We start from the raw sequence: 18,243 nt of genomic DNA on the forward strand, positions 1-18,243 counted from the left end.
ACCACAGCCGTCTGTGTGCTCCTGGGTTCCTGTCTGCTCTCTCCCCCCAGAATCTTCATGTCCCAGAGCTGGAGAGACCAGGTTGGGGTGGGAATGGGGGAGGGACTGACCCACGCCACCAAGTGAATTGGGCTGGAGCCTTGGTGTGAGGCCCCCAGGCCAGGCCTGACTTGTTCCATGCCCCAGCAGCACAGCCTGCAGGAAGGGTCCATCCGGGTTTGAGGCGGGCGCTGCCACTCTGTCCTCAGCCAGCCTCACTGACGTCCCCCAGGTGTGAAGCTCACCTTCCCTCATCCCACCAGCATTGTAAGGCACACACCTTGTCTTAAAGGAGCTCCAGAAGTTGGCCTCCTCTGCTGCTAGCCCTCCCCAGTAGTCTTCCTAAAATCCGAATCTGAGCCTTTTCTCCCCTGCTTGAAGCCCAGCCTTGTTGACCTCGCTCACTGCCCCACACAGGCTAGTGCCTTCCCTGCCACTCTCCCACAAAACAGAACCCTGCAGTGATCCCAGGGGGCCTTTCCCTGTCATTTTCCTGAGCTTTTGCACACGTTCTTGCCCTCCCCTTGCCCTGGTTGACCCCCTCGGCCTTCAGGGCTTGGAGGTCATATTTCTGGGATGCTCTGCCTGTAGTTGGGCTCCCAGGAATGGACTCTGAGACCAAGATTTCCCTGAAAGAGGAATGTGCCTGTGGTAGACAGAATAATGATGCCCCAAAGACGTCTACCTCCTAATCTCTGGAGCCTGTGAACAGGTCACTTTACACGCAAAGGGACTTTCCAGGTGTGATTAAGATGAGGACCTTGAGATACAGACATTATCCTGGATTATGTGGATGGACCCAATGTGATCACAAGTGTCCTTAGAAGAAGGCAGGAGTGTCAGAGTCAGAAAAAGGTGGTGTGATGCCAGGAGCAGAGAGAGAGAGAGATCAGAAGATGCTACACTGCTGGCTTTGAAGATGAAGGATGGGGCCATGAGCCCAAGAATGCAGGTGGCCTCTAGAAGCTAGAAAAGGCAAGAAAATGGGTTCTCCCCAAGAACCTCTAGAAGGAATGCAGTCCTGTTGACCCACTGTAGACTTTTGACCTCCAGAGCTTTGCGATAATAAATCTGTGTTGTTTTAAGCCCCTAAATCCATGGTCATTTATTACGGCAGCAATGCAATGCCCTGGGAACCCCACCAGAAAAGGCATGAGGAATACAGGACCGGGCGGAGAGAGGAGTAGGCTGTGATACCATCTCTGCAGAGGCCTTGGCTGGTCCCAAGGGAGCTCTGGAGCTGGGGGTGACTTGCAAGGTTGTCCTGAATTGAGGCAGGGGTCAGGCTTTCGCTCGTCTGCATCAACTAGTCATTGGATGGGAGCTGCTCCAGGGAGGCTGTGACCATAGGTGAGGCAGGTCCTGGCAGGCACTCAGCTGTGAGCCATCAACAGCCAATACTCCAGCTCAGGGGTTCCTCTGAGGACAGGGACCCAGTTAGATTCTCCCCTGAATCTGTGCCCAGTGCGGAGTTGGGGTTTGGTTTGCACTGGATGGAATACCAGCACCGGCTCACATGCGCACAACCTGTCCCTGGTCTAAGAAGCATCCCATGTTCATTCTCTCGCATGAAGAAGGCTTCCTCATTCTTTCCAGATCATACCTGCCCAAGCTCAGCGCCATGGCTTACCCAAGAGGGACATTTTGAAGATGATAACAATAGCTGATGCTGTGTGAGTGCTTCTGCAGTCATGATTCTAAGTGCTCCAAGTAGATACACCCGTTCATCACTCACAACAACCCAATAAAGTTGCTGTGATTGTTTTCCATTTTATAGATGAGCAAACTGAGGCACAGAGAGGTGAAGTACCTTGCCCAGTGTTACACACCTAGCGAGTGTCATTGCCGGGATTGAACTTCCACAGTCTGGCTTCAGAGTCTACACAGGCAGCCACCACACTGTCACCTCCCAAACACACAGACCTGGATGTGATGAGGGACCAGGGTGAACCAGGGTGCACCTAGGTCACCTCAAACCTATCCCAGCCCTGGAGCTGCAATGGGGGAGGGAGGGGGCTAGGAAGTTGTTCCCGAGTCCGACTTCAAGTGTCCCCAGAGCCTGCTGTTCCCAGAGCTCTGACATTTCTGGGTGACTGCTCACAAGTCCCCCTGAGCCTTCTGTGGGCCTCACGGATGCTCTCCTTATAATGTGGCCATGGTGTCTGATGAAGAGGTGGGGGGCTGGCTCTAGACTAAAGGGGCTGGGGCCACTCCACTGGGCGGCACGGCCTGGCACTCTCCCACAGGGATGGGCCTCCCTGACATGCTGCGGAGTCTACAGTCTTAGAACCAAACCACGTAGAGTCGTTCTGTGTGTAGGGCTCTCCCCCGACAGTGGCCTGCCAGCCAGTAGGTGTCAGCTGCGGCTGTGTGGCCTTGTCTGGTTTTGTCCTGTGCAAAGTAGCACCAACAGTGGCTAGCATCTATTGAGCGTTTACCGGGGGCCAGAGCCTAGCCTACATTTGTCTCTCAATTTGATCCTCTCCCGAGTAACCTTATAAGGCAGACACTATTTTCATCCTCATTTTCTAGGTGAGGAGGCTGAGGCACAGAGAAGTGAAGTAACTTGCCCAAGGTCACACAGCCGGGCCCCCACTGGTCAGTTTGGACTTGAGTCAGTCCTCTTCAGCACCACCCCGCTGACCTCTGGCCGCGGGGGGGGTCGAAGAAGGAAGATAATAAATGTAAAAAGCTTCTCCTGGTGGCTGGTGCAGAGCCCCTGATAACTCTTAGATGAATGACTTTTCCGAAGTAGAAAGCTAGTTGGATGGCTTGCCTGACACCATGACATTTGTCCTCCCCTGATGCCCACCGGGACCTCCACCCCTTCCTCTCCTGCGGGTGGTCACACTGTGCTCTCTTTAGGCCCCTCACATGTCACTGGGTCTTAACTTGTTGCGGGATGTTTTCTGTCCTTTTGGGATAGGTTGCAGCTGTTCTGGCCACTTCTTTTTGTAAGTTCCCCTTTCAGACGCAAGGCACACCTAACCTGCATGTTCCTGCATAGATTCTGAGGCTTCCTGAATCTGCTCCAGCCTCTGCTGCCCAGTCACCCACCTCCCCAGCCCCCATCCCACCCCCGGCGCTCCCTGCCCTGGCCACAGTGCCTCACTTCTCCGGTCCTGTGCAACGTGTGCTCCCCTCCTGCTGTCCCATGACCCTGAATGCCCGTCTTGCCCTTGCCCTACCCTTGCCTGGATGGCTCCTGCCCACCCTCCAATCTCATCAGAGACGTCACTTTCTCCAGGAAGCCCCTCCCCACCCATCCCCCGCACCTCCAGGCGGGACCATTTTTCCTCCTCTGCACCCACACAGTCCGCAAGTCACCCCATCTGGCTCTGATCACGCGGTACCGTGAAGGCTTGTTTACTGGTCTCTCTGCCCCTCAGGACTCTGAGCCCTTGGGAGCAGGCCTGTGTCTGGGTCATCTCCACATCCCCTGGCCTGGCACTGGGTCTGCCCTTAGTGGGCGCTCCCTGTGTCTGTGGAATGAAGGGCTGCTGAAGCGACACTGCCGTGGCCTCTCAGGATGGATGGCAGAGCAGGAGACCCCTGGGGAGGCGGGAGACCCCTGGGGTGGCAGGTGGTGGGGCCCTGCACCTGGACTTAGCCTTGATCCGAAGGTGGGAGGATAGGAGGTGAGGGAGCTGGGTGGAGGGTCCGCAGCCTGACGGGTACTCCCTGACTGAAGGGCGTGTAGTCAAGGGCAGTCAGTGGAGGCCTAGAGAGTCTGTGGCCTCCATGCTGTGAGGACCACGTGAAAACCTGGAGTGTCTAGAGTGTTAGCACCCGAGGGGTCCCTGGAGGTCTTCTCCTCAGCGCCTTCCTTTTACCGCACTTGTACCTGTGACCCACGGAGGGGAGAGGGGCTTCCCCAAGTCACCCAGCAAACCAGGGGCAGAGCTGGGGAAGAAACCGGAATGTTCCAGGAGATCTTGCAGGCCCGAATAGGTGTGCCCGTCAGAGTATGGGAGGGGGTGTCTTTAGCCTGCCGCCCCCCCAAGGTTCCTGGTGCCCTCCAGGCCCTCGAATACTCTCTTCCCTCCCTCCTGCAGGTGAACCTGGTGCTGGGGGATGGCCGGTCCCTGGGCCTCACCATCCGTGGGGGAGCCGAGTACGGCCTGGGCATTTACATCACTGGCGTGGACCCGGGCTCTGAAGCGGAAAGCAGCGGGCTCAAGGTGAGAGACCCCTGACTCCCAGGGAGGGGATGGGGCGCCAGGCTGAACGTGCTGGGGCGAGGGAGGGAAAGACCTGTGTGTGGAGCCCTGTGCAGCTGATTTCAACGGAACGTCCGGCAGAGCAGTCGGCACCCCACGCGAAGGACCTGTCCCGGCGGAGAGCCCTCCCCTGGCTGCACGGCTCTAGTTCAGAGCTCAGAGCGGGCAGCAGGAGCCGCCACCACTCCCGAGCCCCGAGTTCTCCTAGCCGTCCGCAGAGCAGTGCAGCCCCCCACGAGCTGCTGGGCAGCAGGCCCAGCTGCTGTTTTGGAAACACTGCTGATGGCCTGTGATGGCCCCGACTTCAGGGTTGATTGCGGTACTCGGAGAGGGAAGAGGAGAGGAAGCTGCAGGCTGGGGTGGGTTTGCACCGGGCAGCCTCGGGGCTGGCGTTTGATCCAGAGCAACCAGCAATTAGCTATCTGCGCACCCAGCAGCTGTAATTGACATTACACATATCATCTCATTGAACCTTATCCCGTGGGGTAGTATGTTATTACCCGAATTTCCCGGTTGGGGAAACTGAGGCCTGTAGAGGTTAAACAGACTTGTCCAAGGTCATGCAGCTGATCAGTTGCAGAGCAGGGTTTGAGCCCAATTGTCTTAATTCCAAAGCCCACGGTCTTAACTGCTACACTGTATCCCCTTCTGGGGAGGGCCAGGAACTGGCTCAGAGCTTTGGGGGGGGAGGTGGCAGTGAGTGAGGCAGAGACTGTCCACAAGGGCACTGGACTCAGGACACCTAGTCGCCTAGATAAATGGCAGCATGCTTTGGGGCTAAATCCTGGTGGCAGGGATGCCACAGCAGCAGTGACCCTGGGCACAGGTGGCGTTTGAGCCACATCTTGTGGGACGAGAGAGGCTGTTGGGTAAATGGGCTGGGCTGTGGAGCTGTCTGGTTGAAGGAGCCATGTGGTTTGACCGTGTGTGACTGGATGGGCAACTATAGCCACATGTGAGGCTGGGAACGAAGGCACGAGATGAGGTCGTGCCTTCCTAACAAAGGGCCTTGAATGCCCCACTGACAGAGGGAAGCGGATTCTCTCTGCGGATGAGAAGAAGGGTCATGGCAGATCAGAGTGGTGGTCAGGAGACCTCTTCCCCCACCAAGCCACAAAGGATGAGGCTGGAGTGGCAGAGAGACAGGAATGAGACTGCAGCCTCATCCTCCATGCCGTGGCTCGGGGGGTTCTCTTAGGAAACACGGCGTAATGGGAAGAGCTCTGGCTCTGGAGTCCAGATCCCAGCTTTGCTGCTTTTCCTTTAGTAGCTGTGTGACCTTGGAGAATCCCTCTACCTCTCTGAGTTTCCCTTCCCTCTTCCAGATAATAATAATATATAGCATCTCTTTCTCAGAAAAAAATGAGGAACAAACTCACAGTGACCTTAAAAATAAAGGTTAAAATTATTCAGGGTCTGTGTTATGGACTGAATGTTTGTGTTCCTCCCAAATTCATACCTTGAAACCCTAACCTCCAAAGTGATGATCCTAGGAGGTGTGGCCTTTGGGAGGTGATTGGGTCATGAAGGTAGAGCCTCATGAATGGAATTAGTGCTCTTAGAAAAGGGACCCCAATGAGATCCCTGGCTGTCTTTCCGCCTTGGGAGGATACAATGAGAAGGAAGTTGGCAGTCTGCACCGCAGAAGAGGGTCCTCCCCAAAACCTGACCGCACTGGCTCCCTGATCTCAGACATTCAACCTCCACAACTCCAAGAAATAAATGTCCGTTGTCTCTAAGCTATCCAGTCCGTGGTGCTTTGTTCTACAGCCTAGACTGACTGAGACAGTCTGCTCTTTCCCAAGCACTTTATGTCATAAAATCACCTAAACCTCCCAACACTCCTGCGAAAGCAGTTCTTCCGTTAGCCCATTTTATAGGCGCAGTATCTGGGACTCAGAGAGCTGCACAGCTGTGAGAGGCAAAGCCGGGAATCAGAATTCTGGTTCTAGAGCTATGCTGGTTACCAGGCCAGCCTGGGCGGGGGTGGGGAGAGGAGTAGATGCCCCACAAATGTTGGTAGGCTCCAGGTGATTCTGAAATGCCCTGGGTCTCCGGCTTGCTATGCTCTCAGCGAGTAAAGATGATTCCTTGTTGGGACTCCAAAAGGAGACAATCTCATGGTATTCTATATGTAGATTGTAGTTAATAACTTTGTTATTTTGTATTAATTTTAGATTTACTGAAAAGTTGCAAAGAAATTACCCATTTGTTCTTTATCCGGCTTCCTCTAATGTTAACATCTTATATAACCATGATGTATTTGTCAAGACTAAGAAACTAACATTGGTACAATACTGTTAAACAAACTACAGACTTTATTCAGAGTTCACCAGTTTTCCCACTAATGCCCCTTTTCTATTCTAGGATACAGTCCAGTTCAGCATAGCACGTTGTGTTTAGCCTGTATGCATTTTTAATGCCATTTATTTTCCCCAAAATTTCAAAAAAGATTCAAGTCAGTTTCTAGACACACAGTAAAGATTGTTTTAAACAATTAAGTGAGGAAATTGGAAGGAAGAAAACTGGAGGCAGAGAGAAAGAGAGAAAGCTGAGGTGAGAGTCCTTCCGAGAACACTCGCTGCGTGGGGCTGCAAACCGCTACAGGCAGCACACAGATTTGACTCCAAGCTTCCCGGCAGCCAACACAAAGAGGGAAGCAGGTCAGGGACGTTTGTAAGATGAAAACAGACCAGCTGTGCTGGAGAAGCCTGGTTATTCCTCTTCCTGAGGCCTGAGGGCAGTTTTCCTCTGGTCCTTCTTAGGGAGGATGTTGTGCGATGATGTAAGCAGTGTCTTCAGTGACAGCAAATGCATGAGCAGGTTCCATACTTTGTTGGTGGTGAAGACACTCTTACTGAATCCATGTTAAGAGAAAACGGGAGCGGGGAGCAGCAGCGTGCAAGAGAGATGACATGCTAGGTTCTGGCCGGAGAGGACTGAGCATCTCTCTCTCTCTCTCTCCCTCTCTGTTTCTCTCTTTCTCTCGTTCCCCCTCTGATTACTGACAGGTGGTAGCTTTGCTATCGCGTTAGCCACTTACTGAGCAGTTACTATCTTAGGACTGCGCTAAATGCTTCACATTGTCTTCCTAATTTTTGCAACAGTATATGAAAAAGGAATGTCCTTCTCCCTCTTTGACAGGTGGCAGAACAATAGTAAGCAGCTTGCCCAAGGTCGCCAGCTAGGAAGCGCTAGATTTGGACTCACACCTGCTCAATCCAAGTCCATGCTCTTAACCACCATGTTCCACTGCCTCCCAGTGATAATGTGGGTGTTACCATCTCCAGTTTTCTCGTGAAGAAACCAAGCCTCATGGAGATAAAGGCCAAATTCTTTCTCATGTCAGAACTGGGATTTGAACCCAGGCCTCACAGAGCCTAGGGTTGCCCTGTTTGGGGGGAATGGGAGGCCTAGGACCTGCCCTGACCAGCTGTGTGAAGGTGGACTTGTCCCCTGCTCTCTGGGCCTCAGTCTCCCAGCTCAGACAGTCAGCAGTTGAACGGTTGGGCAGGCGGATCTCTGAGGCTTTCTCCTAGATCTGCACATTTTCCAAGCCTGAGAGCACCAGTGGGTGCGCAGGCACAGGAACGTGATCCGTTCTCCTTCACCTGCAGGTTCCCATACCCACTGAGAGATGCCAAAGTAGGTAACCTGCTGGCAGATCCCTCTTTTGTGTGGAAGGAAGGAAGGAAGTGGGCATTACATGCAGGCAGTGGGTCTCCCTGGCTGCCCCTCCTTTCCTTCCTTGCATTTAATCAGCAGATATATACTAAGGATTCCTGAGTGCCAGACACTGTACTTGCCCTGTGGCTTCTGAGCTGAGCCAGACAGACACAGTCCCTGACCTCCTGGAGCTTACTTTCTAGTGGGAAGACAAGGGCGGAATAAGTTCCACAACTGTTTGTTTAATTACAATTGTGATAAATACCGGGATGGCAAAGTACATGGAACTCTGTCTGGTGGTAGATATCCAGGAAGGCTTCCTGGAGAAAGAAACATTTCAGTTGAAATTTAAAAGGAGAAAATTAATTATGTGAAAGAGGAAAGGAGAATTTCAGGCAGAAAGGACAGAAAATGCTGAGTCCCTGAAGCAGAAGGAAGTGTTCCAGGATGCAAAGGAAGACCAGAGTTGGCCAAACGCAGAAAGCCAGGCAGGGAGAAGGTGCCAGGTGATGCTGAGGAGGCGAACAGCCAGATCACACAGGGTGTATAATGCACCCAAGACTGCAGCCATGAAAAGATGATGCTTGAGATCTGCAGTTATTAATATGGAAGGATGTCCACGGTATGTTATTGGGTGGGAAGCAGACTGCCAAACCACGTGTCTGTCAGGATCGCATGCATACTGTATACATATACAAAAATCTGCCCAGAGAAACGTCTACACGTGGTTATCCCGAGGTGGGAAGATTATGGACGATTTTCATTTTATTCTTTACATCCTTATACAGTGTCTGAATGGAGCAAATACTAGTTTTATAGTCACGGAAACAGCAACAAAAAGCAGTTTCCATTTTGAAACAAGGCCGAGGAAAAATATTCCATAGAAGTTCCTCAGTTACGTTAGTTTGCTTCTCAGTTGCAGGCAGTCAGAGGCTTTACTTGCTCGTAAAATGCCCGCCTTCAGTAAAGTCCCTTCCGTCTTCAGTCCCCACCGCAGTCAAGCATTTTATATTCCCTGCCACTGTTTTACTTTCTGCTCCAAGGTCCCTCGCATATGCTAACACCTGCCTGCACTCACTCAGGCGTCAGGGGCTGATTGATTCTCTTTGTCGCCAACGCACTTTCCACGGAATTAGGCGTATTGAAATGGAATAAAGGGGCTTGGCCGTGTGGGCGGTAGAGCCAAGAACAGGCTTTATTTGGACGTAGGGCTCCTCGCCACCGTGCAGAGCTTTCCTGGGGCAATAGTTCCCCTTGTGCCTGGCTTCCAGCCGCTCCCTTAGCTCCTGAGGGGCCCTGTGAGTCCAGCCAACGCTGCTGGGAGGAGAAGCTCCTCGGAGGAGGTCAGGCACTTCCCAGTATTCACCCGGGGGGGTCGGCGGGGCGGGGGGCCCTGGGGGGCGGCCGCATGGAACTTGGAGCTGTCCCACCCTCCCGGCAGGGGCTGACTGCCCCTTCGGCATTGATCTCTAGGCCTCTCTTACTCGTTTGCACCTGCCCCCAGCAAACCCTACCAGAGAATGGACCATAAAACTCTGTTCCTTTAAGGACAGCCCGAATTGACAGGCATTTAAAACTAACGATAATGGTAGCGGTTGCTGTTCATTAACCAGTTATTGTGAATTGGGCGCTGTGCCAAACGCTTTAGATACACTCTTATTTAACCCTCCAATAACCCTGCGGTGGGCATTAATAATGCCATTTAATAGATGAGCAGCTGAGGCTCAGAGAGGGGTAGTACCTTGCTCAGGATCACACAGGGATCCGGCCCTAGCCCTTCAAGCCCTCTGAAAGCCATGGGCTTTGCTCTGCCACCTCCCTGGTACCCTAAACTGGCTAACTATCAAAAGAGTGCGGAGGAAAGAAACAACGGCCACTTAGTCTTCTTAGAAATCACCAAGCTTCTGAAGCCCAGAGTGGTTGTCCCTGACCCTGCCCAGCTCCTCGGCCTTCACCCTTGAGGTCATTCCAGGGTGGGAGGCCCATTTTGTTTTTGTCAGTGGGAGCCATGCTTCCATCCTGGCTGGGGTTCCCTGGGGCAGGATCTCTGTTCTCGTGAATGCCCCACCCTTGGGGTCACCTCTGTGCTATGTGTGGTCTTGGGGCCGGCCGTGGAGCATCTGCTTCACATTCGGTGTCTCAGTGGCTATGGGGTGAACCGCTACTTTGCAGATCTGTCGTGTGTGCTGTGTGTCAGCTAAACTGGAGAAGCCAACTGGGCTGTGCTGACCCCTCTGCAGACTGGCGTTTGCCAGGGTCTTCTCTAGACTAAGCCTGGGATGGCATCCTTTGCAGAACACTGACCCAGTAGCAGGTGATCTCCACGTGTCAGCTCTTACCCTCGCCACAGCTCCATGAGGTGGAACCTTGTAATCCCGTCATAATTTGGGATTATTTATTAATGACTGTCTCTTTTCTGAGATCCCAGCAGCATGGGGCAGAGACTGGGTGTTCTTTACACACTGTTATCTCCCTGCCCAGACAGTGCCTGGGACACCGTGGGTGTCTTGATTGAAGGAGTCAGTGGCTGCAGCTGAGGCAGGCCCCAAGCCAGGTCTTTTTTTTTTTTTTAACATCTTTATTGGAGTATAATTGCTTTACAATGGTGCGTTAGTTTCTGCTTTATAACAAAGGGAATCAGTTATCCATATACATATGTTCCCATATCCCCTCCCTCTTGCGTCTCCCTCCCACCCTCCCTATCCCACCCCTCTAGGTGGGCACAGAGCACCGAACTGCTCTCCCTGTGCTGTGCGGCTGCTTCCCACCAGCTATCTGTTTTACGTTGGGTAGTGTATAGTCTTTTTGACTCCAAAGCTCCAATCTTCACCGCTGCTTCATTTGCATCCTGGCCTGAACACGGCACAGAGCTGGCAGCTTTGTTAAGGGATGAATCCTGATGAGAGGTGTTAGTGGTTTTTACAACTACCTGGGATGGGCCTGAGCAGTCAGACCCTTTCCCTTAGAGACTCCTGCCTTCATGTTGAAGAAGCTGAGTAGCAGCCATGGCCCGCAGTGAGGTTCGCTCATCCAAGGTGCCCGTGGGCATTTGGTGCCACCTTCAGCTCTTCTGTGATGAAGGATAAGTGACAGGAATCCATCTATACGCGTAGATCCCAGCCTCCAACCCTCCCATTTTACACATGGGGAGACTGAGGACCAGAAGGAGGGGAAGGACTGGCTGAGGATCATGGAGAGGTGGGTCCAGACGCCTCTGGACAGAGCCCCTCCATCATCTGGCAGTTCGACGTTGCCTGCTGACTCTGTCCTTATGTGTCCCTGAAATAGTTCTGCTGGGAGAGAATGAGCCAGGAATACTCTCCAAGGCTGCCGTCTGTATTCTTGGTGGGAAGAGGGTGTGGCTACTGCCTTGTTTAGTAAGGGTCCTTTAAAAGTATTATCTGTGATTATGGCTGATTTTACAGCAGTCCTCATGAAGATGACAAAAATTACCTCTTAACATTTATATAATTCCTAACAGTAAAAAAAAAAAAACAACTTAGATAATAAGGGCATGTTACAAGCAACTCTCTGCCTATGAATTCTCTTAGATGAATGAACCAATTTCTTGAAAGACACAAACCACTAATACTCAAGAAAGAAAAATAGATAACCTGAAAGTTCTATATGTGTGTCAAAGAAACTGAATTTATAATTAAAAACCATCCAAAAAAGAAAACTCAAGGCCGGATGCTTCCACTAATGAACTCTTCCAAGTAGTTAAGGAAGAAAATTATGCAGCCTCTCCCTGAAAATAAAAGATGAGGGAATGCTTCCCAACTCATTTTATGAAACCAGCATTATGTAATACCAAGAACAAACAAACACATTTCAGGAAAACTACACGTCACTCTTCTTCGTGGGCATGGATGTGAAAATCCTCAACAAAATTTTAGAAAAACAAATCCAGCAATCTATAAAAAGGATAATATACCGTGACCAAGTGGGTTTTATCCAAGGAATGCAAGGCTGGTGTGACATTTGAAAATCAATGTTACTGAGAAAACCATGTAATCAGAAAAAGCATTTAACAATATTCTATGTCCATTTATGATAAAAACTCTAATCAAATTAGGAATCCAAGAGAAATTCCATTACCTAATGAAGGGCATCTTCACAAACCTGTAGATAACATATTTAATGGTGAAAAACTAAAAGGTTTCCTCTAAGATTGAAATAAGGCAAAAATGTCGTCCCTCACCACTCCTATTCAGTATCATACTAGAAGTTGTAGTCAGTGCAATAAGTCCATAGAAAGAAAGAAAAGGCATACAGATCTGAAAAGAAGAAATGAAACTCTATTTACAGAGACTGATCATCTGCATAGAAAATTCCAAAGAATCTACCAAAAAAACTCCTAGAACTAATAAATGAGTTTAGCAAGGTGGAGGGTTATAAAAGTCAATTGCATTTCTATATGCTAGCAATGCACAACTGGAATTCAATATTAATAAAAACAATACAGTTTAGAGTAAGTATAAATAACAAAATATGTGCAGTATTTGTATACTGAAAACTCCAAAAAAGACATAAATAAATGGAGATATATACTGTGTTCCTGGATAAGAAGATTGAATATTATTAATATGTCAGTTCTCCCTAATTCCATCTAGATTCAACACAATCCCAATTCCAATCCCAGCAGGATTTTTTGTAGATACTTACAAGCTGACTGTAAATTTCGTGATGCAAAGGCAAAGAAACTAGAGGAGCTAAAACAATTCTGAAACCAAAGAGCACTGTTAGAGGACTTAGTACCTGATTTCAAGACTTACTATAAAACTATAGTAAACAAGATGATGCGGTATTAGTGAAAAGATAGACACATAGGTCAGTGGAACAGAGTAGAGAGTTCAGAAATAAACCCACAAAAGCATACTTAACTGACTTGGCAAAGTGCAAAGGTAATTCATTGGAGAAAGGGTAGTCCTTTCAACAGATGGTGCTGGAACAATTGGACGTTTGCATGCCAACAAACGAACCTCAACCTCAACCTCACACCTTCTATGAAAATTAACTCAAAATAAATCGTAGACCTAAAAGTAAAATATAACACTGCACTACTTCTACAGGAATACATAGGAGAGGGACTTCCTTGGTGGTCCAGTGGGTAAGACTCCACACTCCCGATGCAGGGGGCCCAGGTTCGATCCCTGGTCGGGAAACTGGATCCAGCGTGCATGCCACAACTGAGAGTCCACGTGCCGCAACTAAGAAGTCCAAACGCTGCAGCTAAAGATCCTGCGTGCCACAACTAAAACCCGGTGCAACCAAAATAAATAAATTTAAAAAAAAATTTGTTTTTCAAGGAATACATAGGAGAAAAATCTGTGTGATCTTGCATTAGGCAAAGAGTTTTTAGATGTGACACCAAAAGCATGGCCCATAAAAGAAAAAATTGACAACATGGACGTTATGAAAATTAAAAACTTTCCTCTGCGAAAGACACACTTTTAAGAGAACTGAAAAGACACACCACAGACTTGGAGAAGTCAATATTTTCTAATCCCATTTGCGACAAAGGACTTATACTGGAAATGTATAAAGAACTGTCAAAATGGGCAAAAGACCTGGGAAATGGTTTTGTATGGAAAACTGGTTGCATGTAGTGATAGAGACATGAGTCTGTGCGCTTGTCAAAACCCACAGAACTGTACACAGAGTAATTTTGTTATATATAAATTTTAAAAAATCAACCCGGTTGTCGCGGGGATAGATGGAGAGCAGACTGAGACAAATAAAGACAAAGGAATCTAACTATTACAGGTGATTCCCGTGACCACACTGAAAGGGAACGGAGAAGGAAGAAGCTGACCTAAGCAATCTTGAAAAACATTGTTTCTACCGATACTTAAGGCAAAGACAAGACGAACTGTACTCAGACACTGTACTCCACTTGGCAGATTTCTTTTTCTCAAAGGGATATGGATTAGGAATTCTGAAACTACTTCATTTGTACAGGGTTCATTTGAAAAAATAAGTACATTTTAGATAGTGAGAGCCAGGTTTCTCACTCTCAGAGAAAGTTACAAGGAAGGAAAGGGAAAATAGAATAAAGCCTGTGGTGCAGGACTTGTCAGAGGTATCAATATGGACTCATTTACAAAAAAAAAAAAACAATGTATACATTTACCCACAGATAAATAGATACAGAAATCAATATACGTGTGTATATATGCGTGAGTTAGTACATACACATATAATTCCTCACTCTATCCATTGAGAGGGATTGTACGCAATTAAAATAGGTACAACTAGCGCTCAGATTTTAGTTTCTAAATACTATTCTCTAAGTGAAAGGAACCAGGGCTCTTTGTAGGAGTCATTGATTCCAGGTCTAGGGCAGAGAAGCCTGGGGTATCTTTTGGGACCAGAAAACAAAGATGTGCTACCAAATCAATCAACCAACCAATCCGCCTATCAGATGTGTACAGAGCCAACCTGAAAGAGCACCTCATGGCCAAAGGAGAAGACAGTATCCATGATCCATACTAATGTAATTACATAAAGAACGGAATAAATACATCAATGGGGGAGAAGCGACCACTCTTCCTTAAGGAACAATTCCCATGAAAAAATGTAGAAGGAATAAGGGAAGAGAAAATCACCATTAGAACATTACGTTACAGTATTCATCGCTGTAGGCAAGATGCACCAATGGAAGCTAAATTGTGGGCAGAAGTTTAAGCAGAAACAGGATGTTTTGCATAGTTTCAAAGTATCTCTACCAATATATTTTGTAATTATGCAGGGAAAAGAATAAGTTTACAGTGGAGAATCCTGGCAGGTACCAAGTTAGCCAAGTGTAATACATATTAAGAAAAATATCTTAACTTTTTTCTAATTGTAAACATAACACTTGCTGGTTGTAGAAAAGTCAGATCATGCACTGACTCCTGTTTGCAGTGACAGTCCCTCCTCCCCTGCCCCTGTCCAGCCCGGGACGTGACAACTGTCAGCCGTTGGCGGGTCCTTCCAGACCTTTTTCTCCTTGGCCTGTTGTGCACACAGTGATTTGGGGACCCTTGTTCATTCTGTTCCTTTTGTGAACCAACCATCAGCTTCTTAGAAAAGTGCTTCCTTTCTCACTTCAAAACCTGGCATCTCTGATTTCTAAGATTTTGACTAAGTTGTTGCCACTTCAGAGCGATGAGAAGGCCCTCCTCAAAAGTCGAAGCACGAAAATGTAGCACAAGTGTATCTTAGCCATCTTGTTATCATTTCTTACTACTGCGATTTAGTATCTGTAATGTTCTCTGCGGTCCGCTAGAGAGAAAACACAAGAAGGAGAAACGAAAAAATGTCTCCTGAGCGTGTCCATTTTCTCATCTTGAGCAGGATTTGGAGAGAGTCTTGCTGGCTAGGTGGCAGGGAGGGGGTGAGCAGCCATGTCCCTCCCCGGGCACCCCAAGCCCGTGGGCATTCAGGTGGGCATCAGGTGCTGGTGATCTGGGGACCAGAGTGAGGCGTGCGCGACGCAGCACCTGGATTTGTGTCTCCTGTGTGCTCTGCATGGAAATCGTGTTGAATGGGGAGGGTGGGAGTGGGAGACAGAAGGCAGCGAAGACTCCTGGCGTCCCCAGGTGATGTGCTGGCTGAACGTCAGTGAGAGGAAAGGTGACAGTGAACATCCACTGAGTGATTTTTCCAGCCCGGCACCCTGCTAAGTGCTCTTTTATGTTCCACCTTAATGAATCCCTAAACAATTCTTGACGTAGACACTGTACATCCACTTCATTAAAGATGATCGAACTGAAGCTCAGAGAGGTCATTTGCTCAAGATCACACGGCAAGGAAGTGGTGAAACTGGAGTAGGGATTGGCTCCAGGACGTCCCCTGTTAGCCACGAGACCCTATAACCCTGAGCTTGTGTGATGGAAAAAAACAGACTGACGGCCCTTGGCAGCCAGGCCCTCAGCCCTCCCTGCTTCTGCTCAGGTCTCTGACATCAGCACAGTCGTGACACCTGCCCAGTGTTTCTACACACTCTGCTTTTGGATTTGGAACCTGGAGGATTCTCCTGGCCGTTCAGAATATGTTTAAGTAAAAGTATGGTGGAAATGGCAGAAGGCACGGCAGTGTGAGGGTAGTAATAATATTAATAAGGAGCAATAATAATAGAAGGAAGTAAGTTAGGGCGGAGGAGTCTTCCAGTATTTCTAATTGACAGTGATAATCATAGGAATCACCAGCATCTGGGGAGTGCTCCCTCTGTGCCAACCGGGGTGCTTAGTGAGTGCTGTCCCTGCACTGAGTCATTTAATTCTCGCAGCAACCCTGTGAGGAGGCAGTAGAATCATCCTCATTTTAGAGATGGGCAATCAAGGCCCAGAGAGGTTAAGTAATACGCCCAAGGTCACACAGCTGGTAGGTGGAGGAGCTGGGATTGAAACTCAGGCAGGTCTGGAGCTCAGTCACAGAAATCCAGTTCCCACCTCTTCCTTCCCTCATACCCCCTCCTCTGGCCAACTGCAGTGGCTCTTACAGGACTTAGAGGGTCGTCCCTTTGTAAAATGGTTCTCACGCAAACTGGGCATCTTGCGCTTACTGGCCCCGGGAGGTGAGGGAGGAGTGAATAATCCTTGACTTCGGGTTGTTTCTCTGTGTATGTGGTGTGTGTGCTCCTGCCTCCACACACCCAGCGATATTCCTGAAATCTGCAGAGTAACAACAGCACAAAAGCACTAATAGTCACCGCCCACTCCCAGCCCAGTGCCACCCAGGACGGATCATCTCGCCTGTCCTCATTGCAGCCCCACGCGGAGGTACCGATTGTTGTCATCCCCATTTCATGGATGAAGAGACTGAGGCTCAGTGAGATTAAGCAGCTCGCCCCAAAGCCTGTTCTTAGCTGGCAGAGAATTGGCAATTCAAATGCAGAGCTCTCTGAGGCCACGTGCTCACCTCCGTTGCCAGCTGGATGGCTGAACACAGAAGTCAGAATGTCTCTGACCGGTGATGTGGTTTTTTAAATTTTACATTGAGAAAGGCTTTGTCCGTGTTTCTGTGCTTCCAAACCCAGTGCTCTTTCCATTCGCAGGGACAGCAAATAATCTCTATCTTGTGTGCCAAGGCCATTTAATTAGTGTAGCTGCAGAAGTGTTTGTACTTGTGTGTTTGCGACTGGGTTTCGCCAGAGAGAATACTTTGCTAAGCTAAGGCTCTCGCAGTAGTGTCTACTGTGGACAGAAGGGGGACCTGGGGCCCGGGTGACTGGATGTGTGCCATCTCCATGGGAGAGCACGGGCCTAGCTCAACTTTTAAGATTATCTAAATAAGAATTTATGATTAAAGCTGTACTTCAGCAAGAAAGTATTATTTGGGGAAAACTAATAACAATGGCAACCACTTCTCATACCCACTGTGTCAGGCACTGTGAGTCATTACCAGGCAGTGTCACATGGTGGTTAAATGCACACACTTTGGAGTCATAATTACCAGCTGTATCACTTTATCTCCCTGGACTCAGTTTCCCCATCTGTAAAGCTGGGAAAATAATACCTTTAGGAACTTGTGGGGATGTAGCCAGAGAATCTCTATAAAAGCACTTAACACAGATAAAAGTATTCAAAATATGCTGGCTTTGCATAGCACAGGGAGATCAGCTCGCTGCTTTGTGACCACCTAGAGGGGTAGGATAGGGAGGGCGGGAGGGAGACGCAAGAGGGAGGGGATATGGGGATATATGTATGCATATAGCTGATTCACTTTGTTATACAGCAGAAACTAACACAACATTGTAAAGCAATTGTACTCCAATATTAATGATAGGACATTTTGCAGAAGACTGGGGCCAATGAAACATTTGCTTTGCTAACCTGCAATGTATGTAGGAATGCTCTAGGTAAATAGAACCAACAACACAATAAGTGATTATCAAAATATTAGTCATGTTGCATAGTTATGTCTCTACCTTAAGACTGAATCTGACACAACACTGTAAAACAACTATACCCCATTTAAAAAAAAAGGCTGAAAACACACAAAAAAGCAATTATACTCCAATAAAGATGTTAAAAAAAAAGAAAAAAAATATGCTGGCTTTAAGAAAATTATTTCTGGTTTTCAGTATAAGCCTGTAAGTAAATAGGATTGGTTCTGTTTGTGGATGAGAAAAATGAGGCTCCGAAAGTGGGAGTGATTTGCCCAAGGTCACATGCCAGGAAGGGGCTGGCCAAGGTCACAGGCCTGGCTCTCAGCTCTAATGCCCATCCGTGTGGTTTCCGCTGTGGGTCCTGCCTCCCCGGTGAAGGGTCAGTCTGGCGTGGCCCCACCGGGATGGAATAAACCCAGGCTGTTCCTTCAGTTCCTCACCGGC

General features: G+C 48.8%; 1 protein-coding gene across 4 annotated transcripts in view; it reads left to right on the top strand.

Moving 5' to 3' along the window:
• Nucleotides 1-18,243, top strand: part of WHRN (whirlin) — an 88,591-nt gene that overhangs the window by 30,152 nt on the left and 40,196 nt on the right. For all 4 annotated transcript variants that reach the window (XM_030858904.3, XM_060300571.2, XM_030858905.3 and 1 more), the window contains exon 3: nt 4,095-4,220. In XM_030858904.3, coding sequence (XP_030714764.2) covers nt 4,095-4,220 — 126 coding nt within the window. The remainder of the gene's footprint in view (nt 1-4,094; nt 4,221-18,243) is intronic.

This window comes from Globicephala melas, chromosome 6, assembly GCF_963455315.2.
Source record: "Globicephala melas chromosome 6, mGloMel1.2, whole genome shotgun sequence".
Classification (NCBI taxonomy): domain Eukaryota; kingdom Metazoa; phylum Chordata; class Mammalia; order Artiodactyla; family Delphinidae; genus Globicephala; species Globicephala melas.